General features: G+C 33.8%; 1 protein-coding gene across 1 annotated transcript; it reads left to right on the plus strand.

The window, feature by feature from the left end:
- The first annotated feature begins 838 nt into the window (after positions 1–838).
- On the plus strand, positions 839–25,428 carry LOC150082512 (exosome complex component RRP42-like). Its single transcript, XM_090378659.1, has 8 exons — positions 839–934; positions 3,601–3,702; positions 8,426–8,520; positions 13,269–13,434; positions 16,363–16,433; positions 20,425–20,548; positions 22,442–22,597; positions 25,309–25,428. Exons 1-8 carry the CDS (start codon positions 878–880, stop codon positions 25,405–25,407), a joined length of 870 nt encoding a protein of 289 aa, XP_090234785.1. The 5' UTR covers positions 839–877; the 3' UTR covers positions 25,408–25,428.
- The last annotated feature ends 211 nt before the right edge of the window (positions 25,429–25,639 follow it).

Raw genomic sequence — 25,639 nt, forward strand, 5'->3', positions numbered from 1 at the left:
TGTCAGAGTTTAACTCACCTCTGGCATTCCCTTCCCTTAATAACTCCTCATTGTAATGTTTCAATGCAACAACTTTAATGAATGCACTTCTTTTAAGTTGGGCAATGTCAGCTCGATTAATGTGGTATTAAGGATACCATTCATTTAGTGGGAAGTGGTATCATTTTCATGTTTGCACTGGATATTTAAACGTCCTGACAGACAGCCCTCTTTAAACGATGATGGTTACATCTTGATTTATTTAAATAGCTTATTTGAGATTGCGATTTGGATCAGATTGCTTCGTATATAATGTCTGTAAATTGCGTGTGTTCTGCCAATTTTCTGTTTCCTGGATGAAAAGCCCGAATTTCCTGGTGAGCATACCATCGCCTCAGACAGACTAACTCAGTCCTGTTGTGACAAGGCCCATAAATTCTTAGCATTATTAATGGAGTTTGATCGCAGGGCATTTCCACCTGGTGTAGTAAGGATGATGATTATATGAACTTTGCTGCCCATGTGGTGTGGATGAGAAAAGCAGTGAACGCTATCAGTGAGAGAAGTGGAATTTTTTTACTATTATAACTATACATTCTATAAGTATTGGCACTTTTTGTCCTAACTCAAATGAGAAAGTATAATTTTCAGTTCAATTTCGTTTGCTTAATTTTTATAATAATTTAAATGGAGTTTCCATGGTTACCCTAAATTGGACTCCACCTAGCGGAATTTTAAATCTGTTTACCTCCGATTAGTGCTAACTGAATGTGTTTGCACGTTGATTTGTTTTGGTTTAATTACAGTTTCTGACTGTTAATAAAAAAAACGTACAAATATTAGACTATTACGTATTTATATATCTATGAGTTAATCGAACTATTTGAATTTATTGTAAATGGCTGGGGTACAGCTTAGTGAAACAGAGAAAACTGCGATAATCCATGGTATTCAGGTAAGAAATACATGAAATACTTGATCATTGTAACACACTGTATACACTTATAAATTCTGGCTTTACAATTTCTTTTTCCGATAAAATATAGAGATGCCTGGAAGGAGAGAGAAAAGGAGGAAAAATAAGTGAGGTCAGAAACATTAAAATGGTGCTTGATTGTTTTGGCCAACTTCTAGATAATATTGATAATATATCTATGATAAATCTGATTATATTAATCCTTTGCCACTCATATAAATCTGATTATATTATTCCTTTGCCACTCATATAAATCTGATTATATTAGTCTTTTGCCACTCATTATGATTCATGTTTTATGCACTCAGAAACTATTTTTATACTACTTTTATATCGACTTGCCTATGTATGTATTCAATGTTTTGGGCAGTGCTGTGTTTATTCTATCATTATTAATGTAATAAATAAATTAGTGGGTTTTTTATTGTTTTCTTATTGTGTTTTTGATGCTTATTATCTTGTTTTATCAAGGATTAACTGTGTGCTTTCTAAGTCTCTCTATTAATTGGAAAATTCTTTATAATTTGTTGCACAAATTATACATTTTTGTTTGATTTATGCACAAATCAACTGCTAACTTTGCTAAATTAGAAGATCCTCCCTAAATTCATATGAAGTCTCTCTCAGTCTCCCGATACTCATAAATGTTCTGAGGGTGAAATAAAATCTAAATTTAATTCTGTAGCAAGGAAAATATGGAGTCCATGGTTAAGGATCTACTACAAGATAATCTATAAAGGTCTATAATTATATGGAATTACAGCTTGGTTATTATTTATTATTATTACTAGCCATATAGTGCAAGGAAGCCTTAGGCTTATGCTGCACCAGCTAAAAAAAATTTCCAAGTTACCCTCAGAGAGAGAGAGAGAGAGAGTGTCAGAAACAGAAGGGAATCACCAAGAAAGAGAAGAATGATGATATCCAGCTCAGGACCCTGGGTGTACCAAGCCCATACTCACCAGATGTGAGCCCCTTGGGTGAGATATAAAGGAAAATATTGTCTATCCGGTCTGATTAACTATCACGGAATCATTAATAATGTAAAATAAGTAGTACTTGACTATATGTAAGATAATCAGTATATCGATATCTTATAAATATTAGTTTTAATTTATTGATTTATTTATATCAGCACTATAGAAAGTACCAAAACTAACTAACCTACTAGAAGTGCTGTCTTAATGCATAATGGCTGATCTCCAGGCAGTTCTCAAGTGGGATGATGAAATTGTATTTGTATTTCTTACAAAAAAGAGTCTACTGCTCCTGTGTTCATCTTCGACAATACTCAGATTTCTAGACAAGATCACATATCTCTGTTAGTGATTACTCTGAATTCTTTCTGGGCATAAGCACATTGCATCCCAAATATTGCTTTCTCTGCATCAGAAGAACTGGGTTTTCTTTTTAATTCCCAAAATTACTTTTCTTCTAAACAATTACTCACTCTGTGCAAATCTCAACTTCACTCTACATGGGATTTTATTCCTGTATTTAAAGAATAAAATTCCATGTAGACAGGTTTTGTGGGTGGTGCCCCCAAAAGCTCTCTCAAGTTTCTTGGTTTCATTAAAAAGAGGACAGTCAGGTTAATCAATGACTGTTTCTTACAAAGTCACTACACATTCTATCTCATAGACAATCAGTTTCTTCTGTATGTCTTTTCTATAGATACTTCAAGGGAACATTACAAATAACAAAATAATAAAAATCTTTGAGTAACTAACATTCAATGAAGTGAAGAAAACTTAGATAGTATGGGCATATCAAAAAGATTGAGAAGGAATATTAGCTAAACTGATATCCAGTACAAAAATGAATGGTAATAGGCCATTACAATTAATTTTTGGCCCATTGGCACTATCCATCTGAAATGGCATCTGTAATTGCCCTGCTCTCTTCCAAACTAATCCAGACATGTCCTACAAGCAGTCAGCATACATTCACTGTCCAAATCCAAACTCACAGCTAACTTTTTCTCTTCCTCATTTATCCCTTCTGTTTTCTGGAAAAACCTTTCTTCACATATATTTTTCAAAAATTATAATCTACAAATCAAGTCTAATGTCAACAAGTATCTTCTGTCTTCCCAGTCTTCAGCCTGTGCAGTGTACTAAGTGCTGTAGATTCTAAATATTATTAGCCATACGGTGCAAGGAAGCCTGAGGCTTATGCTGCACCAGGCAAAAAAAAAAAAAATTTCTGAATTACCGAGAGAGAGAGACAGGTAGAAAGGAATCACCAAGAAAGAGAAGAAAATTATGATATCCAGCTCAGGACCCTGGGTGTGTCAAGCCCATACTCACTAGATATGAGCCCCCGGGGATTCTTTGTGGTTTTTATGAAAATAAAAAGTTTTTAAAAAAATTTGTAACTACCTACGTAAATTCAGGGATTACAGTTATTCATTTTTGTTAGTGTTTTGATTTTATTATTTGAGATTTAAGATTTTGATTAACCACATAACTATATAATGAGATTTTAAGATTTTAACAATTCTCTTGTGGCATTTCTACTAGAGATTTTGGTATTGTTATCATTTCTATTTGTTTTTCACTGACCATGTGAAGTATATTATATAATTATATTTTTCAAGTTTAGTTTTTCATTATTGTGTATAATTTTACTGTTCTTTTCTGTAGGACAGCTTTCGTTCAGATGGGCGTGGTTGTCGTGACTACCGAATTGCAATTATGGAAACAGATGTTATTTCTAATTGTAGTGGCTCTGCTCATGTGCGGTTGGTAAGAATATTTATCATGAACTTAATTTCTGACAAATATTAATATCAAAGCATATGTGTTTAAACTTGTAGCATATATTCTCTTAATAAAATGGACTTTCAAACAGTTTGAAAATTAAATACTGTGACACTGTTATTTTGGGTTGCACACAATTTTTAATAATTTTATTTAGATTAACAATTTGGGCTGGCTATAGTTAGCATGTGTGTCCACAAGCAGGGAGGTTTGTGCTCACCTAAAAAGTGTGTTGCCCATTAATGATGCATTATTAATGGTGACACAAAAATTTTGGCTGCTCAGCATGTATGCAGTCAGACTATTTTAGCTCATCTTTTAAGAATAAACAGAAATTTTTTATTACTTATTAACATGTTCACTGCTTCCTGAACAGAAGTTTCAGAACACAGGTTTCAGATTTTAATCCACTTGGAGGGAAATCACCCTACTTTTAGATCTTTTTCTTTCACTTTGACAGAAGGAAAACCTTATATTTTTGTCAAGCAACTCTCACCAGAGGCTGATTAATTCAGTCATAATGAGAAGTAAGTCCAAAACTATTTCTGCCCATAGTGAGAAGTAAGTCCAAAACTATTTCTGAAGCATTTCAAGATGTATCCCTATTTCTTGATCACATATACCTAAATATTTGACTATTACAATTGGCTGCTTGGATATAGCAACCAACCTATGACTATTTTAAAAAAATAAAATAAAAATAAACTGTAATCTTTTAGTTTTTGGAAATTAATATTATCCCTTCATTCTACATTTGACATACAAAAGAAAAGATAGATAAATTTTCCAAAAATTTCACGATTATAGTTTTTCTATTGTTATAGGTTGGTGCTGCTTCCAAATTTTCAGTTGTATTTGCTGTGATCCTCAACCACAGATGACCTTTCTACTATTAAATACCTAATCCTTCGGTGCCTCCGTAGCCAGGTGGGAAGGAGCACGCACTTCTTGATTAGACCGGGGTTCGAGCCCGTCACCACAAATACGGAGGATGCAGAAAGGTCAAGGGAATGACCATCGCCTATTCCCGGAGCAATATGGCCTTAATTGCTAATGCTCCTAAAAACCAAATAACAAACAAACAAACCTAATCCTTCATTAAATAGTATTAAAAATAGGAGGCACTACTTGCTGACTTAAATTCATTGTAAGACTAGAGCAGGCAGGAAAAAAAAAAAACTTAAATATGGTTAGGACAGTATGCAGTCATAGAATTCATAACTGCTAAAAATAAGAATTTGATTCATACACACAAACAGTGAAAGTGATACACATAGTGACACAACCATGAATGTTACCTGTTTAATGCTGGACAAAACAAAAAAAAAAAAACTGAGGGAGATAAAGGAAGTAACATCCCTGTAATCTGTATAAAAAACTGTGGAGTGTTTATCATCCACTTTAGTTACATTAGACCATGGTGAACTCAGATTGTTGTATGTATGCATTTTGAAAATTGAAACATTTTTATTTTCCCAAAGGAAAAATGTCTCAAATAGTAGTAGTAATGGAAAATGATGCAAGAAAGCAAGATTATATAGCATCAGCACAAAAAAAAAAAACAAAAAAAACTACCCAGTTCACTCATCTGTACCCTCCAAGAATTTGTCTAGTTCTTCCTTAAATTTATTCAACCCATTCACTTCCACAAGAACAGATGGAAGTCTGTTCCAACAACTAATCACCTGCAGGCTGAAGGCAAAATTCTGCACATCTATCCTGCAACCATCCTTCCTCAACTTGAATTTATGTCCCCTCCTGTGTGTAGTCTCAGCAAGTGGAAGAATGCCAATAACATTGCCAATAAGAATGCCAATAACAATAACAATTGGTTGGTGGAATAGACTTCCATCCCTTGTCGTGGAAGTTGATAGCCTAAATAAGTTTAAGGCTCAGCTGGACAGGTATTTCGAACGAACAGAGGGGTGAAGTGGAAGTGGTTATTTTTTATTTATTTATTTATTATTTTTATTTTTTATTTTTTTTTTGGCTGATGCTGCATAAGCTTGCTTTCTTGCATCAAATGCCTCTACTAATGCTAATGCTAACATTCAGCTTACTCAATCCATTCAAGGCTTTAAACACCTCAGTCAGATCTTCCTGCAGGTGCCTAGTCTCAAGATGCTGCAATTTGCAGAACTGAATCCTTTTATTTCCTTAAAGTCTGTTTGCCTTTCTCTGCACACAATTCCAGCAAATTTACATCCTTCCTAAAGTGAGGCCTCGAGACCTATATACAGTAATCAAGGTGTGTCCTAAACATGGCCTTATACAAAGGGATAATCACCTCCTTGTCCCTGGGTGCCTCCGTAGCCAGGTGGGAAGGAGCAGCAGCAGTGCGTAGCACACGCTTCTTGATTAGACCGGGGTTCGAGCCCGTCACCACCAAATACGGAGGATGCGGAAAGGTCAGGGAATGACCACCGCATATTCCCGGAGCAATATGGCCTTAGTTGCTAATGCTCCTAATAACAAACAACAAACAAACAAACCCGGAGCAATATGGCCTTAGTTGCTTATGCTCCTAAAAACCAAATAACAAACAAAACCTCCTTGTCCCTGCTAGCAAAAGTAGAGAGGGGAAGGCAAAATAAGCAAGGTAGAAACAAGTGGGAGGAAGACTGACATAATAGGAAAAAAAGAGGAATGGGAGGAAGGAAAAAAAAAAGAAATGGAAACAGAAGGAGATATGTAGATAGAATTTGATGACATGTGTAATACATTAAGATTTGAATGGTTATTTATTGCTGTAGAAACTGTGGTGCTAGCAATTCAAATCTTTTAATGCATGAATCCTTCTGCAGAACCACAAATTCCAACATAGGATGAATGCATTAGCTTTGACCACAATTGATGGTATTAGATCTAATTCTCAAATATGTAAATATTATGCTAATATTGGTTTGAAACCTCATTTTGGTAAGGATACATCTCTTGAAAAGGGTGCAGAGAAGAGCAAAAAGATTATTTGGGGGAACAAAAGGATATACTTACCAAGAAAGACTGGTTCTGTAAATTGTAGTCTGTAGAAACTAAGCATATGCATGGTGATCTTATTTAAGTGTATAATACCTTAAATGGTTTAAGTAAACTAAATAACTATTACAGTGGAACAGGTGATATGGGAAGGTTTGTTTTATAGCTGATGCCATCGATGGTATCTTTACTCCTTCTCCTCAGATGACACATACAAGAAAATATAAATTTAGTTTGGAAAAAGCTGGTTACAGAATAAAAAAATATATAAATAAATTTTCTGAGTATACCCTGGAATGATCACATACAGTTCAGAAGAGTTTACAAGAATGACATCACATTTAGCAGTCAAGTACAGAGAAACTTCTGTACCCCCATGCGGCTATAGCAGCCTTGATTTGCAAAAATTGCTTTTGTCCAGAGAGTAACCGATTGTTGGAAGAAACTTCCACCTAGTATTGTGGAAGTGGGTAGTTGAATAAATGTTAAGAAGGTTTGGACAAATTATTAGAAGAAATGTGCAAATGAAATGGGTAATTTTTATTTCTTTATTTATTTTTGGCTGATGCTATACACTTTTGCTTCCTTGCATCATGTTGCCAATATTAATATTCCCTGAGACAGTACCTGTGACTCATTTGGAAAAGTCTGATTTCAAATTCTGTTGTAGACTGGAGGAACTATTAAAGGCTCTTCAGTCACAGTTGTAGTCAGCTGATCTCAAGCAAGGGTTACTCACCATGGTTTATTTCAGGATTTTTATCTACACAATGTGCAAATTGAGTTGTGAACATACCTTTGTGCATAATACGCAATAAATCACATGAACTGGAGCATTAAAGTAGTTGATGAGTCAAAATATTTCCTAAACAACAACCTGCTGAAAGAGAGAGAGAGAGAGAGATTGTCATGGTAAATGCTGACCTTGTGTGGTGGGCATCCTAGAAAGGAACTATAATAAAATCAAATAATCTGTGCCAGCTGTCTTCATTGGCACTGTTTTATGCATATAGCTTCATGCAATACAAGATAGTGACAGATACAGAGGCTATTTATCAGATACCTCACCTGGATTGAGTGGATTATATAAATGAATCTAAGATAAAAGATAGTTTTGTTTGGTGTTAATTAATATTCCCTGAGAATACTTTTGTGTTAATCCTTTAACACAAAACAAAACTATCATTTGTCATGCCAGTATCACGGATAACTACAAAATTGTTAAAATGAAAAATGAATAGTGCAAATTGAGAGGTATGTTGAATACAAACAGAAAAGCAAATTTATATAAGTGCAGATTTCCGATTTGGTTTTTTTTTTATTTATTTATATATCATAATTATAAATTAGTATGTGAAAAATCTCATTTCTTGTTATTTGGCAATTACAGCAAACTCCTGTTATAGTCCCTGTTTGACAGGATTTCTCCAAAAAGAGCACTATGAGGAGGAAAGCATTTTAAATGAACTTTCTCCCACTCCACAGGATTAAACATAGGACCAGAAGAAAAGCATGCTAAAAATGAGATAGCACCTATAAGCAAGAGTGTCATAACAAATGTTTACTGTATTATAAAATAAAAATGCGTGATTAAAACTAAAAATTAATTAAATTTTTTAAATACTCCATTTATCTACCAGTGCTAAAAATTGATTTTTTTAAAAAATTCTATATGGCTATAACTAATGGTTTTTAATGTGTGTATATATAAATATGAATAACTAACTTTCAGGCTAATACAGATATCTTGGTAGGTGTGAAAGCTGAGCTAGATGCCCCTAATCCTTTAACACCAAGTGAAGGAAGGCTTGAAATTTTTGTAGACTGGTGAGTTTTTACTGATACTATATATTTAAGTGACATTTTATGTGGTTTTAAGTTGGCTCTGGCACATTAATTGAAGGGAATTAAGATCCAGGGTCTGGTAAACAGAATTTTCTTTAAAATTTATTTAAATTTAATTTCTGTAATTTTTAAAATTTTATTTCAGTAAAAGTATTTCTGCTAAGTTAAATTCTTTGTTACTTTGGTAGCTTAATTTTAACTTCACTAGTGGATAAAGTTTTGGTAACAGTTAATTTCTGCACTACTTTGTTAATTTAATTCTGTAACATTATAAATTTAAAAATTTCATAATCTTTCTTAAGTTTAAAATTTACCTAAATAATGGTTGTTACAAGATCCACTTTCAATATTAATTATTTCAAGATCCACTTTCAACGTGATTAATTCGTACTGCGAGCGCATCGCGCAAAACAGAAACGTGTTAATCGAATATAATAATCAATAGGAAAAATTATAATTGGTCCGTGACTTTCAGGAATGTCCATAAAGAATTTTAAAAATACCTTTTAAATAACTCTTTAACTGCATACCATGTAAAAGATAATAAAAATTATAGAATTAAATGTTTATTGCTCAAAATATATAATGAAGAAACTAACTATTTGCTACGGAAATATTTGAACACAGTCGTTTGAACAGTTTTGGCTTTCTTTTTTTCATCATACAATTTCCAATAGCTGACAACAAGCTTCTCTAGGCCCTGGCGAAATAACATGCTTCTTTCGATGTTAGGATCAACATCCATTACCTTTTGTTTAAAGTTCTCTGCGATACGAAAGCTTACGCCTAGTTCTTTTACCGTTATCTCCTTTGCGGTAACATTTTCATGTGGCTCACACTGTTTTTCTTCAATTTCTTCGTGCGCACGCTGTTGCTTTATTTGAATGAGATCGTTGTCACTTAGCTGTTCTGAATGCAAATTTAATGATTCTCGAACGTTAGCCCTATCCAAGTCTTTGAAACCAAGGTCATTACCAATATTAGTTTTAGGTCTTCAATAACTTTTTGAACTGCATCTTTGAAGCCAGTAAGATTGTTTGCGCAATGGGATAAAAGTTGCTTCCAAATTGCTCTCATATTGCTGGCTGTCACTTCTTCCCATGCTGCATGAATGTTTTCAGTGGCCACTCGTATGTTATATTTTTTCCAAAATTCTGGTACAGAAATTGCACTATCTCCTGTTGTAGCTTCAAGTGCCTGTGCAAAGGTTCTACAGAGATAGTAAGCCTTGTAAGTTGCAATCGTCCCCTGCTCCATGGGTTGCAATAAAGAAGTCGTATTCACTGGTAAAAAAACAACTTTCACATTTTCATTTAAGTCACCAAGTGCAGAAGGATGTCCAGGTGCATTATCTAAAAGCAACAGAGCTTTAAAAGTAAGATTATTTTTCTTGCAATAGGCTTCAACTGTTGGACAGAAATAAGACGTAAACCAGTCTTCAAATAGGGCTTTGGTCATCCATTCTTTTTTATTTGAATGCAAAATGACTGGAAGAGTGCGATGGCTGTATCCTTTTAAAGCCCTAGGATTTTGTGTACGGTACACAAGCATGGGCTTCAATTTAAAATCACCTTCAGCGTTACCTCCTAATAAAAGTGTTAGTTGATCTTTTGAGACTTTATACCCAGGTTGTGATGCTTGATTTGCAGCCAAATAAGTTTTAGTTGGAATCCGTTTCCAAAATACGCCCATTTCGTCTACATTAAATATTTGCCGATTGTCGTATTCAGCATCCTGAATGATTTTTTGCAATTCTGCAGGAAATTTGGCTGCAGCATCTTCATCAGCAGCTTCCCCAGTTACTTTAACATTATGCAGTCTGCTCGATTTTTGAAACATCCAAACCACCCTGAACTAGCAACAAACGTTTTAGTCTCCCCTTGATATTTTGTTTCTTTGAGTTTAGTAAAAATTTTAATAGCTTTGCTCTGAATATTGTCCTTAGATAATGGAATTCTTTTTTGATTGCAATCTTCTATCCAAATTGATAAAAGACTTTCCATTTCAATCATTATTGGAGTTCTCTTTCTGATATTTTGTAAAACAAAAGAAGTTGATGAAACTTTACCTTTCTCTTTATATTCGTCCTCACGGCTCAAGATAGTTCGTATGGTAGACTCACTGTATCCTAGATCTCTTACGATTTTCGCATGGTTTGCACCACTTTCATGTTTTTTAATAACTTCAAGTTTATTGGCTAAAGTAATAACTTTTTCGTTTTTTTTTTATTGCAATCACGTTGTTTTTCACTCTTTCTTTTATTCATAATTAACAGGGGTAGAAAATTAAAATTTTTAAATACGTCTGCACGTGACTTTATTAGCTGGACACAAACAAGTAACACGTCTACTTGGTTGATGGAACACACTGAGGTGGGCAGCGGGCAAATGCTTGTTTATTGCAGTCAGACATTTAGCGTGCGATTTTAATCTTTTTAAACTGTCAGAAATAAAAGATCGCATTAACTGGAAATTTGCATCGCGTAAAGTAAAAAGTGGCATAATTTTTTCAAATCGCGGTAACTGAAAACCGTGTTAATCAAACTCGCGTTATGCGAGGCCTGGCTGTACATCAAATGTAACTGAAAACTCATCAGGGACTTAAGTAGCTTGTGATCTGCCAAGAAGTGGTGCATGCCTCCCCCCAATTTAGATCCCAGGAAATATAGTCAAGTGTACACTGCTCTGGTTGAAGGAGATTTAGTTTTATTGGGCTGACTAATAATAGAGTCAGAGAAACAGATAACACTTTTTGTAATAAAGATAGGTGGATTAGAACAAGGGTATGTTAGCCAGGAGTAACAATTGATGATGTTAGACAGTATTTGTTTGAACAAACCTGGTGCAAGGAATTTTTCCAGTATCACTGAAGATACCATAACATTTCAGGAAATCTACTTGTTAGGGGGAGAAGGTAACATAAGCATGTTTATCTGATAATATGGGTCAAAGTAATGCTTGTACACATCTCAAGAATTCTTGTTCATTGCCACAACAGCCAGTGTTGGCAAGATGTTCTGAGGGTGGCACCATTTCAAATGAGATGGATTCAAGCTAAGGAAAGCAGCTTGAATAACTTCAAGTTATTCAAGCTGGGGTGTGTTGGGAATATTGTCAGTAAAATAGGTGAATTCAAACTGCTGGTTAGGACAACTAATGCTGACATAATAGAGCTAACAGAAACATAGGGCCACCGAGAAATTGGGGATGGCAAGTTCCACTATGGTATTTATAATGTATTTCAGAAAGATACAGAAGGGATGGTGTGGTCATGCTTTTTATCAAAAGCAGCCAGAATGTGAAAACAGCTTTGCTGAGTCAGACATTACCCATGCCAGCATAGAATCTGTGTGATGTGAGTTAGTTGGAAGCAAAGGTATAATGGGAGTGGGAGTAATCTACAGACCATAGAATTGTAAAGAAATCTGAGGAGAGTTTCTACGTGCAGATGGAATGGGCATGTAAGCGTGAATACCTTATTATGGTTGACTTCAATCTGCTGCTATTTCATTGGATTAAGTGGGAGGGAAACTCACCGTGGGGAACAAAATTTTTAAATAAACTAGATAATTATTATTTGTACCAGCATGTTACAGAAAATACTGGGAGGAGAATATTATAGACCGTGGATTTTGCGTAAATCGATGATATCATAGGGCTTACAGTATAGGAACCATTGACAGGTAGTAATCATGCAGTCGTCAGTTGGAAGATGAAGAAAGATATTGCAGTAGTTAAAGGTAAGGGCATGGGTTTTAATTTTGGAAAAGGGCAATATGACAGTTTATAGCACTACATATCATCTGTTAATTAGTGGATTGCAGAGGGAAGGTATATACATTAGAATTATGGAATACTTTTATTTTAAAGCAATAATCACAGAAGCCATGAATGCATGTGTATTTTTTTTTTTTTTTTTAGTGAAAACCTCAAACACGAAAGGTATCAAAACCTATAGTACTTAGTACCGTGCATGGGTTGAAGGAGAAGTATGGGGAAAGGGGGATGCCGGAAACTTTGCTCTAGAGACTCAACATGGGTTTCACCACTTCAAGCCTCCAATAAGCATATACCATTTAGAAAATATAGCACAAGGAAGATGCTTAGATGGGTGAATATGGATCTGGCCAGCCTAATAGAGAAGAAAAAGATAGCATGAGAAAGTTACAGAATGATGAAAAGTATGACAGCTGCAAGTTGTCTGTAGTAGTAGGGATGCCAATGCTGAGTATGAGAAAGCTAGCTAAGAGAGCAAAGAATATGGACCGGGAGTTTTCATGTATATGAGATTTTTTTAATTTTTAGCATTTCACTATGAATAGGTGCACTATAGCCCCAGAAGCTTATGCGCCATTAAACCTCTGTAACACATACACTCGTGTATATGAAAACAAACCAGATTGGATCCTTAGAGTAGCGCACTTGGTATAATCACTGCCCTCCCAACACCAGGTGGAAAAGACCTGATTTCAAATCCTGTCACTGACAGGAATTTTATGGGCTAGCAGATATCTCTCCCAGACTGTTTTTCATCTTGATATGCCCAAAACACCCTATAACAGTGACATACATTGTGAACCTTAGCTTAAGAAATGTGATATAACAAAGAATAAAAGAAACATTCAGATTAATGTATATCATAAATTTTAGGCTATTTGTGTGTAGCATCAATGAAAAATTTTTAATCTGTATTAGGGTTTATTTAAATCTTTTTAATTTTTAATCTTACAGTACTGCAAATGCTGATCCATATTTTCAAGGTCGAGGAGGAGAAGACATTGCAACAGAAATCTCTGCAACTTTATCACGTGCATACAGTAATCCCAGTTGTTTGGATTTCTACTCTTTGTGTGTTATACCAGGACAACAAGTTTGGGTGCTCTATGTGGATGTTGTAGTAAGTGTTTTCCTTGATGTATATATTTCTTTCTAGTGTATATATATATATTTCTTTTTTTTTTTCTTTTTTGCTTTGCCATAGTCCTTTTCTATTTATTCACTCCTATTTCTCGCCATTACTTTTATCACTAAACCCGCCACGTGCGTGCGTGTGTACGCATGTACAGTAGACTTTCAGAATAACGGCACCTTCGGGGATTCGAGGTGCCATTATTCAAATTTTTCCTTTATCCAGAAAGTTTTATTTTTAATATATTTAATGTAGAAATAATGAAGCTAAATAAGGAATAGAGAGTTTAAGAATGGAATTTTATTAACTGCACATAGAAATCATAAACATGTTGATGATCCAACGTTATATTCTTCCATTAATACACTCCTACCTATGCCCCATTCTATTTTCTTTATTATATTACGTTTAGTCTGCACGGGTAGACAGTGGTATTGTCACTGTCCTCCCCGCACCAGGTGGAAAAGGCCCAAGTTCGAATCCCATCAATGGCGAGAGGAACTATTATGGGGTCTGTGGCGTAGATAGCAAGGTCCTTTCCCCCCCAAGAAACTGAGGTTTTCGTACACAAACCAGGCAAATCGACCAGAGAACACATGCAGTTTACAGACACAATACACATGGGTATATGAATTAACTTTCCGGGTGACCCTAATGTAATAGTTTGGATTATATCAAGTTTGTCACTAAGCTTTAATGTTGTTCTTTTCTTCTCTGTATGAGATATATTAAGTTTAGGAGTCATAGTGAGGGAATTTTAATTTTTAAAAAAAATGTAAAACAGCGGTATAATCCGTGATATCAGTACAGAATTCACTTTCAAAATGGCGAACGTAAACAAATATAATGATCATGTGACTTGTCATTTTCTTTTTCCGGTGCTGCAAGGCATCTGCACTGTATGTAAACATCCAATCTCAGTGTGGGTTATCTCGAATGTGCCATTATTTGGGGTGCCACTATTTCGAGTCTATTGTATAATGCTAGCAAGGAGAAGGTGCACACACACACACACACACACACACACACACACACACACACACACACACACACACACACACACACACACACACACCCCTCCTTGCTAACATTATGCACATTGAGCATAATACTTAAGGTACAAGAGAATTCTGTTGTATTTCTCATATAATGTGTTTACAGTTCCTGCTGTTACGAAGAAATTGTGAGAAAAACCGATTCATGTGCCCTTCACCCTTTACAAGATTCCATCAGAGAAATCAAGAGACTAGGCAAGGTCTTATAATAGATTCCAGAATCCATCCTTTCCTCCCCTCCTCTCAGTCTCTTATTTATCTCTGTTTATCTTATAATTCAAACTGGTACCTATTATACTTTTTTCATCTGCCCATTAGGCTACTATTGGCCACTTACTTCCAAATAGTGATTTATCCAAGCATGGAGCTAGTCTGATCATAGCTCTACTGAAATTTGATATCATTCTTTTAGTGATTTTTTTTTTTTTTTTTTTATGAAAACCCCAAACATGAGAGGTATTAGAACCTAATAGTACTTAGTACTGTGCATGGGTTGGAGGTTGAGAAGACGAAAGAAGATATTTGTTGACATTAGACTTTGAACTTCTGTTGACTGTAATTTTCAGGAAACACTAATATAAGATAGTAATTAAATCTTCCATTTTATTTAATTAATTATTTATAAATATATACAGTAAATTGTTGATTTAATGGACCTTAATTTAACAGACTTTGGAAATAATAGATAGCATCCACTGAATCAGCCTTTTTGTCTCTGCAGGATCCAGCAATATAACTTTCCTCAGTCTTGATGGTATTTGTTTAAAACATTTTAATTAACAATAAAACAAGTTTAACTCGCAGCTAATGAGAAGGCTGTTCTACATTTCATTTTTGAATACAGTATCACATGCAATAACCAAAATGCTGTATGAAGCATTTTTGTTCTCTTTTATGATTGTTGAAGTTACTTGTTGAAATACTGTCTTAAATTGTGTTTACAGTTCTTGCTGTTATGAAGAAACTGTAAGAAAAACCAATTCATGTGTCCTGCATCGCTTATGAGGTTCACATCAGAGAGTACAAGGATCCAAGGAGCCTTCTTTGTTGTCACCTTCTATCAGCTAATGAGTGTGTCAGACATCAGTAGTGTCACCGAAACTCCAGCAAGTGTACTTGAAAGCATTCATACTCAGAATAAGTTTCAGTTGGCATTTCCACTGCCACTATATGAAATGGCAAAATTTCAAGCTCCTATACTCTATACAACTGCTAAGTGCAGTAAAATACAGCATTTATAACATTTATTTTTTTGGAATTTATTTCATACTACTGAACTTTTTCATAATGTTCTAATAACCTTTGTGAATATATACATTTCTTCCACTTTTAACATAAATTCAGCAGACAGGCCTCACTGGTCACCATATAGTCCTATAAATTAAATTTTTACTGAAATAACCCATCTAAATAACAGTATTTTATAATTAAACAAAAAACTGAATAGTGGATCACCTGAAGTGCCAATAAAATCACTGAAATATGAAGAGTCTGTGAAATCAAATTCTTAGATATTAATTAAAGATAAATTTTGTTCTGTAGTGTGTATTTTGTTATACTGGCATGTGACATTGGTTTAAAATTATGGAATTGGAGATAGATTAATTTTGTACAGTTAAGAAGTACAAAACATACTTAACAAGCTGCCATTTCTTAAAATAATCTTTCAATGTTGGTGATGTGTATATTAATAAAATTTGTCATAATTTGTCAAATTAATGTACTCATAATTTTCCTTTAAAGAATTGTCTCCAGTTATTTCTGTGAGATTTTCTAATCTTAGATTTAGATAAAAGTCATTGTTTAATTAAAATTTATCTTAACTCTTTTTTTTTTTTTTTTTTTTTTTTTGTTATTCCAGATTCTAGAATGTGGTGGAAGTCTCTCAGATGCTGCATCACTGGCAGTAAAGGCTGCTTTATATGACACTAAGTATGCATTATAATTCTTAATGCTTTTTATATATGAGATATATATTCTTTGTATTCTTAAATAGGGGAATTTGTATCTCTTATTTGATTTTTTTAGTTTAAATCAGTTTTCTCTCTATTCCAGTGATAAGTTCAGTGAGGTTTTTGAATCTTTTCAGCATATTTTCCTTTAGTGTTTCAAGATGACAACAGTAGATCACAAAATCATTATCAAATGATTATAAATCTGCCTTTTTCTGAGCTCAATTGATAATAAATTTTCCCGACTAATTTCTATAGATATCGAAACTAGTAGAATTCTTATCAACCAATAATACTTTTAAAGAGTGTTAGCTTATTGTAAAGGCCATAACAATTCCTTTAGCTTCAGTGAGATTAATTTTTAATTCCTTGCAGTTGAATGTTCTCAATTTAATTTGTTGACTTTGTTAGTGATATGCCATAGCAGCTTGTTTCAACTTTAATTCAGTGCACATTATTGGACCATCTGAATTATGCAACTCAAGAGTAGTAAATAAATAAATTTTCTATTTATACTCTGGGATTACCAAATGGTTAGAGGAGTTCACAAGATAGACAGAATACAAGAAACAGCACCGTATTCAGCAGTCACGGGCTTGAACCCAGGTCACTCAAGGCACGTGTACTTATGCACCTGCGCGCCTGACCACTAGGCTACAGCGGCAAATGCATCAGATAGTTGCCTTTTAACAGTCATCTCACTTCTGAATGCAGTAGAAGACAGTTAAACTCTTCATTTTCATGGCAGAGTTGGCACAGTAGTGAGTCATTCAGTGATTTAGCTTTTAGTTTATTAACAGCATTGATAATGCTTGTTGAGACTGGTGCAGTCTATTTCTGTGATATTTAGCAACCATGGCAACGGACCACACAGTGAAGGGTGAAAACATGTAGTGCTGCCCTTTTTGTGGTCTTGGCGCATTATAGCCTTAGTAGCTAATGCGCCAATAAAACCAAACCAACCAACCAACCAACCAGCTGCCCTTTTGAATATACTATGAAATCACACTGTTGACCAGACATAGATGGTGTGTCATCAGATGCTTGTGCCAGGATATTGGTAAGAGAAACACTTTTTAATCAAAGTAACTTTTAACTACCTGAAAAAGAGACGAGCCATTTACACCTGTCGTCAATTATTTAGCAAACGATAGCTCTTCAATAACTTCTTAACAGCATCTACAAAGATCTCCTTTGCAGCCAGGATGAGAGTTTCTTCAGTGTTATGTAGTTTCCCACATTTATCAGTTAGTTGCAAAATTTTTATAAGATGCAATAAGTCCTTTATCAACTTGATTGTAATGTTTTTATATATTGTATTAACAGTGGGTTTTTTTTTTTTTTTTTTTTTTTCAGATTTCTCATTCAGATCATGCAAATAGGATAGGCATACTTTGTTGTTAGGTGGTCACCCATTCTTGAATGCTTTGTACCTTCAAGAATGGGCAAAACACTTAATGAATCCAAATTTTAAGTATCAGGTAGTTCTCGACTTTACGAGTAAATTCATTCCTAGTGTATGCTCATAAAGCAAAAACTCGTAAAGGAGGAATTCATTTCCCATAGACGTAATGTTAAAAACAGGAGTTATGTTCTCAACAATGAAATTTTACCATAGTAATGTTAAATAAAGGTAAACGAAACAGTAGTTTATGCTTAAACAATAATTTATCCAAAGAAATGAAAACATAGCCTTTAAAATCAAGCAAATTATAATAAAGAAATTATTTATGTTATACAAATGTTAAAGAATGTTTATTCTTCATTATCATCAACTAATGATGATGAAAAATAATGAGATCACATTTGCTTATTTATGATCTCATATTTTGTTTCCAATGGTATTCCTCTTCGCTGTTTCTTTTTATTAATATCACTCTCCATAGTATTACTTCATTTTGGCATACTGTACGGTATTAATAAGTGGGATAAATTTGAAATAAGACAAGACAGCGAAAATGAAAAGCAACACAACCGTCTTTGTAATGTCAACGTGGTAACTGATTTATGTTATGTAAAGTCAGTAAAAGCTCTCATATCTGCCTGAACACACAAACACACAGTAGTACATGCGTTCTACTACAGTAGTACTGTAGTTTTGTATAGCTATGTGCGTGGCTTGAAATTCCATATTTATGAATATTTAGCATTTATTTATTGCAATTAATGATCATATTTTCGATTTTGTTGATACTTGAAAAAAATAACTTGTAAACTCGGGAACTTGTAAAGTGAGAACCGCTTGTATTCATTTAAATATTGCCATCGTTTTCTAGGGCACTAATTGTGATTATGGACTATTTATATTATTTAAAAATAATTTAAAAAAAAACCCTTGTATGCCAATCATAATAATATATTTGATATATTAAATAATTTTTGCGAGTTAGTTTTTGGTGTGGGGTGACAAATGAACAATAGTGGATTTTAACTTTGAATATTTATACACACAAAAAACAGTATGTGTAAATATTAATTTCTAAAATGTTATATAGGCCTTTAAGATATAAAATAATTATGAATAACTTACTATAGATAGAGAAATGTTTGATTAAAACACACCAGGAGATAAATAAGATGTAAATATATTGACGTCCAAATCTTCTCACTATATAATTAACACAGACAATTTATTATGAGCACTCGCTGTTTTAGTAAAAACAGTGAGTACTCATAACTAAGTTTTAGTAAAAACAGTGAATGGTGTTTAAATGGGAAAAATTAATCCTATGATCTTTACAAGTTATTATTTCTGTTTATAGTTGGTGCGGAAAGATTGGAAGCTTCACGAAACTCTCATCAAAGCTTCACTACTAGTGGGGCACGTGCCCTGGGTGCCAAATTTGGAAGGCAGCATTTTTATGGTTAAAAAATGCAGAAATTTCAATTTTTGCATTTTCCAAGGGGTGCCATTTTTTTATTTGCCATGGGCACCATCAACCTTAGTTACACCATTATTCACTACATAAGCAAAAGATCTGGAATGCTTGTTACTTCATGGGAAACCAGGCATCTGGGGATTATGGCGGGGGTGACACTTATTTGGTATACCGTGAATTGAAAAATGATGGATTTTCACATTGAAGTGGGACACAAAACCAGTGTGCATAAATAAACAGACTAATGGAAAAAATGAATAGACTGAACCTCAGGAATCAGTTAGCACCACTGTTGCCACAAGAATAAATTACCTCATTGGGTAGTTGGTATTGATCAGTTCATATTGGTACTGATGCAACAAAAGCTTGATCTCTTTATTGAATCTTTTGGCCTTTTAAAACTAATATCTCTCTCTAAAGATGACCTTTTTCAGGTCCAGGCTCAGTATCTGTGGTATCGTGGGCACCTAATTTCATGTAGTTCATGAATAAAAGCAAGCAGATATCAACTGTGATGAATATGGCTGTGACATCTGCCATTCCTTATAAGGAAAGGAACAAAAATTAAGTTTATCTTGGAATTTTTCTTACAGAATCATTTTATCTAATCAGCTGATAAGTGGTGGTATAACATCATGTATATTCTCACATTTAGCTCAGTGCTAGCTGTATGCATGTATGCATGATATCCTGCCTAAGCTGTCAGGCTCCTATGACTGTTTGCATTTATAGGTATGATATGGTATGGTATTGGTATGGTATGGTATGGTATGGTTGTTTATTGGCGCATTAGCTGCTATGGCTATAGTGCGCCTGTTTGCATTTATCTGTGAATAGTATGAACCAGACATAATTCTGGAGGATCACCTTCTACCCAAACTCGATAATAAATTCCAAAAGGAATTTGAAATGTATTAGATGAATAAGGTTTTCTGTTTAACTGAAATTTGTAATAACCAAATAAAAGCATTGCTGACAAACAACAACATGGAGTCAACATATTTTATATATTTTCAGATTTTATTATTATTTTTTAAAATATTTATATGAAATTATCATTTCTTATTCTTTATTAATTCTATTTCTCTTCAGAATTCCTGTTGTACATGTGAAAAGAGATGGGGAACAAGAGCCAGAGATCGAAGTGTCAGATGATCCATATGATGTCATTCGACTAGATGTTTCTGGTGTACCGTGTATAGTAACCCTATCTAGAGTAAGTTCATTTCCCCTTTTGGATTTTTGTGTACTCATTTGTCAATCTTTCATAAACATGTTACTAATAATATGACTTCTAGGCAGTATTTCCATGATTTTGTGTCACTAGTATTATTCTAAAGTTACTGCTCTTAAAATGCATATTTTTAGATGAATTTTTCAGATTAGTTTTTTTTTTTTATCTAAAATTTTTAAAATTGGGAAACTGAAAAATGAAAGGAATCATTCTACTTGAAATCAAAAATTAAAACAAAGTGACTTTTTTTGCTCATTTTAAAAATGCTACAACTCCAAAATGTACAGCTGTAGTAGTAGAGATAATCTCAAATGAAGGGAGTTATTTGAGTTAACCCATCTATTTCAGGCAGAATAAAACCTTCATAGGATTGATGAGTTTCATTCTCTTTTAGGCTGTAATTCTCAGGCAGGATAAAAATCGTTTTTTCCTTGTGAGTTGTTCCAGGTTTCTCAACTCTTGCAACATACACATTAGCTAATGAAAACACTCATTGTACAGAATAACATGTAATTTGTATACTACTACAATAAGAATTGGCACAGTATAATCATTGCAGTTGATCCAGGAAGTCTTTAAACCAATCAACCATGAGAATGAGGTCCTCTGTGGACCTCTCATTTGGAGAAATCTGGGTTTGATTTCCATGAGAGACTGAAAGTGTTCTTAAAGGCTTCTTCATTTGAGACTGTAGTTAGCTGATTTTAAGGAGAAGTAGGGTTTTTATATATGAATTATTCTGGATTTTTCAGTTATACAATATACAAATTAGTCCACAAATACATGCTTATGTAAATGTAACCATAATCTGTAAAAAGACTCCAGATAATATCATAGGAATTAGTGAAATATGATACATGTCTTTTATGTGCCAAAAAAAATTCTCTAAACAGCACCAGAACGAACATTATTTAATATATTTTTCTATAAATGTTGCAATTACACATCTCTTGTTATGACAATGACAAAAGGGGGGAAAAGCATTGCATTTTTTTTCTTTCTTTCTGGTTTTTTTTTTTTTTTTTTTCTCTCTTCACAACACAAGGCATATTTTCCAACTTTGATGGTCATATACTGCCCTGTCTTTGATTGAATCCATGGCATTATAAAACTTGTTGATTATCATTAAAGCTTGTACTAATTCTAGATATGCTGAAGTGTAACTACTTCGTCCTCGATTTGCACTTGCAGCTCTACAACAGCAGCAACTTATGAATCAGCTGGAGTGGCTTTATCCATTATACACATAATGCAATGCAATTGGACCCAGAAACAAAGCATTCGCATAATTTCATTACTTTATAGTAATACCATATATTCACACATATGCATGCTTATACTAAAGGCGCCTCCATAACCAGGTGGGAAGGAGCACACGCTTCTTGATTAGACCGGGGTTCGATCCCGTCACCACCAAATACGGAGGATGCGAAAAGGTCAAGGGAATGACCACCGCATATTCCCGGAGCAATATGGCCTTAGTTGCTAATGCTCCTAAAAACCAAATAACAAACAAACAAGCATATACTAATTCAAATTATTTTAACAGCAATAGAGCTTGTCGTTGATATCTGTATTAAGTATAGGTCCATGGAAGTGTGTTCACACACCAATTTGCATGTTGTGTGGGCTAAAAAACCTGGAAAACTCACGGAGAAAACTTTTCCGTGCATGCAGATTAACTACAGCCTTGATTGAAGATAGCATCCTCTATCTGTCTATGGTAGCCTGAACTTAACCAAATGAGTGGCAGGCAGTGATGTATCATGCCAACTAAGCTGCCACAGAGTTTATGTATACCTGTATAGAGACATACACAAATGCACACTTATTCAAATTATAATTTTATAAGAAAAAGATATTTTATTTTCTTAGGTTGGCCATCAGTTTATTGTTGATGCAACTCGAAATGAAGAAGCCTGTAGTGTGAGTAGTTTAGTAATGGCTGTAACAGAAGCTGGCACCATTACAGAAGTAAGGAAGGTTGGACCTGGAAGTTTACATCCAGAGAGTATTTTAGATGTTTTGGAGGTTTGTAAAACTCAATATATTTCATATATATTTTTATTATTAATTTGCTAACAGTAAATTCCACCTCTATCACCTTTAAAAAGTTCTCTTGTAACAAGCATAAATTGTCATTTCTATGTTGTTTCTTAACCAAGCAGTGGTGGCACCCCTTCCCCCATTTGTAGAAAAAACAGTGGCAGGGTGCTAGACATCCTTTTTTTTTTTTTTTTTTTTTTTAATTTTTGGAAAACATTCTGCGATTTTTTTTTTGAATTTTTCTTGAACAATGTTAATAATTCACCTTTTTAATGGGTTGCAATACTTACTTTACTGTCTGTAAAAAATTAAAATTTTTTAAAGACTGTTTTTCACTTTTATTTTCAAATAAAAAATTTATATTGCTAAAAATTGCAAAAGAACATATTAAAAACACTAGTCTCTTTAATTTTCCAAGTTAAAAGATTGTTAAGTGCATGAAATTTCGTGCACTTATTTCACTTTCATGCATATAATTATGCTTATTATGCAAATAAATATTATTAAAAAACTATAAAAATGTATTATGTATATTTGAAACTATTAATTACTTCCATATTCAGGTTTATTTCAAATTTGGCGCCCTTCACAGCTCACAAAATTTGAAACTACATTATTTCTTCCTGCAGAGCAGCAGCCATTTTGAGTAATAAGAATACCAGGTGTCATGTTACCATCCTTATGCTGTGAAAAATAATAAATCTTTCAGAAACAACTAGGTTTCTGAAAACAACAACTAAGGTGGTAGATGTTTATTGACCTGGTGGGAGAGGAAAAACAGAACTTGAAATTTTAAATAAACACAGTGTTGATGCTTCTCTGGTACAATGCCATTCTTCAAACAAAATATGAATAGTTTTCTCCATTTTCCTGTACTTTATTTCACTTATTTATTATTTATGTATTTTTTGGCTTACTGAGGCAGTAATGTCTCTGCTACATTGTTGACCCCTGGCCACTGCCGTGACGGGCTGTTGAAACTACTATTATGTAAATTATCATTCTAAGCATTGCAATAAAGATTTTTAAATACATACAAAAGAATTACTTATAGAAGTTGCTAGAATTGACTTCTGTTAGCTTCAACACATAATTTTACTCAACATTTCTGACACTAGTCTTCAGATTATGTATTGGTCTTGGGATTATTTTTGTACACTTTTTTCAAATTAAGAAACCATTAGGTAATGCAATTTGTCTTAGTTATAAGTGCCAGCATGCAGAATTTTATGCTCGTGGAAACAGTTTTTTGGAAATTTTTACCGTCTTTTTAATTAATTAATATATTAAATCGTGTTTTACAAATAGTTTAGATAGTCTTAGTCACAATCATTAGCTTATTTTTAAATTTAGCTAGTGATTTCGTAAGTTACGATTTACTACTCATACTGTATTGGTGTGAATATCATAGCATAACGAGTAGTGCAGAGGAATTATAGGGTTTTAATTGTGAAAAATAATCACTTGTTGGGCATATATATTTTTTAACTAAGGAATTTTTACTTTTTAGCAATGATATAACTAATTTAACATTGTGATCGTTACGGTGTAGTGTAAGGTATAACTTGAACTTGATAGCATAAGATATAATGTAAAACTAGATAGCGTATTACATATCATTACATTTAGGAATCTGTTAGCTTAGTATAGTATTGTCAATTAATCAATTAAATTGTACTTAAATGGAAATCATGCCCCAGAGTAGAGCAGCAAAGCAACTTGCACAAAGTAGCAGGAATGCTTCAGGCAGAACTGAGGGATGATTCTCCAGTGCATCACAGCCTAAAAAATGTGCAACTTGTGAAATGTTTGCACACCTTGCTGGAACAGGGCATGATCCAACCAAGGAGGATGGCTTTGTGTGTGCTAGGTACAGTGTGTGAAGAAATTAAGCACCAACTCAGCATTTTGATGGGCGTTTGTGAGAGTTTGAAGAGGAGGGTAGATGCCCTTGAAACAATTAAAATGGGGTCCCATCAAGCTCTCAGCTGTCCAACTCAATGCCAGAGCTCACTCTTGTGCATCAGACAGACAATATATTGGCAATCTTCAAGACAGAATGCACTGCTTCCACAGGATGCAAGAAGAATAGGTTTATATTGTTCAAGAAGGATAGGTGGAATAGGACCAGGGTATATCTGCCAGGGACAAAAGTAAATGAAATTGTAGAGCAGATATATTTTAAGGGCACAAAAGGCTGCAATGAATGAATATAAATGTTACCATATTTACATTCATTCATTCATTCATGAATAAGCACAGTGAAAATTTTCATCAGTTTCTGTTGCAATGAGTGCAACAACCTGAAAACTGACCTGACTAAAAGGAATTAGCATTATACTCCTCCCACAGAGCAGTCCTTTTTATCTGAAGTACAGTACCAAGACAGCTTGTGTGCTGCGCTTCACAATGTGAGAGCAGTACATTTTGTAACAAACTTAGTTTGCTGACAGCTATACACAACTCCGTCTTCCTATTTGTAACATGAAATTCAGTGTCATAATTTTGCTTTCTGTAGGACTGTTTGTATAGCTAACTAAACTAAATTGCAGTTTATTTTTCTCAAAGTTTGTGAAATATTTTCTTTGAATTGTGCTTTGATTTTGATATAAAAGTTTGATATCACTGAATATAAAATTACATTGTGTATAACAATAAAGTATAACTTTAATAAATTGTTTTCTGAATATTTTTAGACAGGACAAGAAATCGGAATGGACCTTCACACAAAGCTCAATGAAAAGTTAAAGTTGGAATCTGAAAAAAAAGAAGACAGAATTGGATTTCTTATATAAAAATTAAATGATTTTTTATTAGTTTTTGTTGCATCTTCTACTTACTAATAAGTACATCAAGGAATTTTATTTATCCAAAAACATACTGTATTTCCATTCACTGCATCACATAATAGTTGCACTCAGTTTATATTAGAAAAGGTGTTTTTTTTTTTTTTTTTTTACCACATAAAAGTCATATTGTTCTGTGTATAAATGTTGATTTTAGTTTCCGGGCATTGCACTGCATTGA

Source organism: Mastigoproctus giganteus, chromosome 7 (assembly GCF_048544385.1).
Source record: "Mastigoproctus giganteus isolate SK-2022 chromosome 7, ASM4854438v1, whole genome shotgun sequence".
NCBI classification, from domain to species: domain Eukaryota; kingdom Metazoa; phylum Arthropoda; class Arachnida; order Uropygi; family Thelyphonidae; genus Mastigoproctus; species Mastigoproctus giganteus.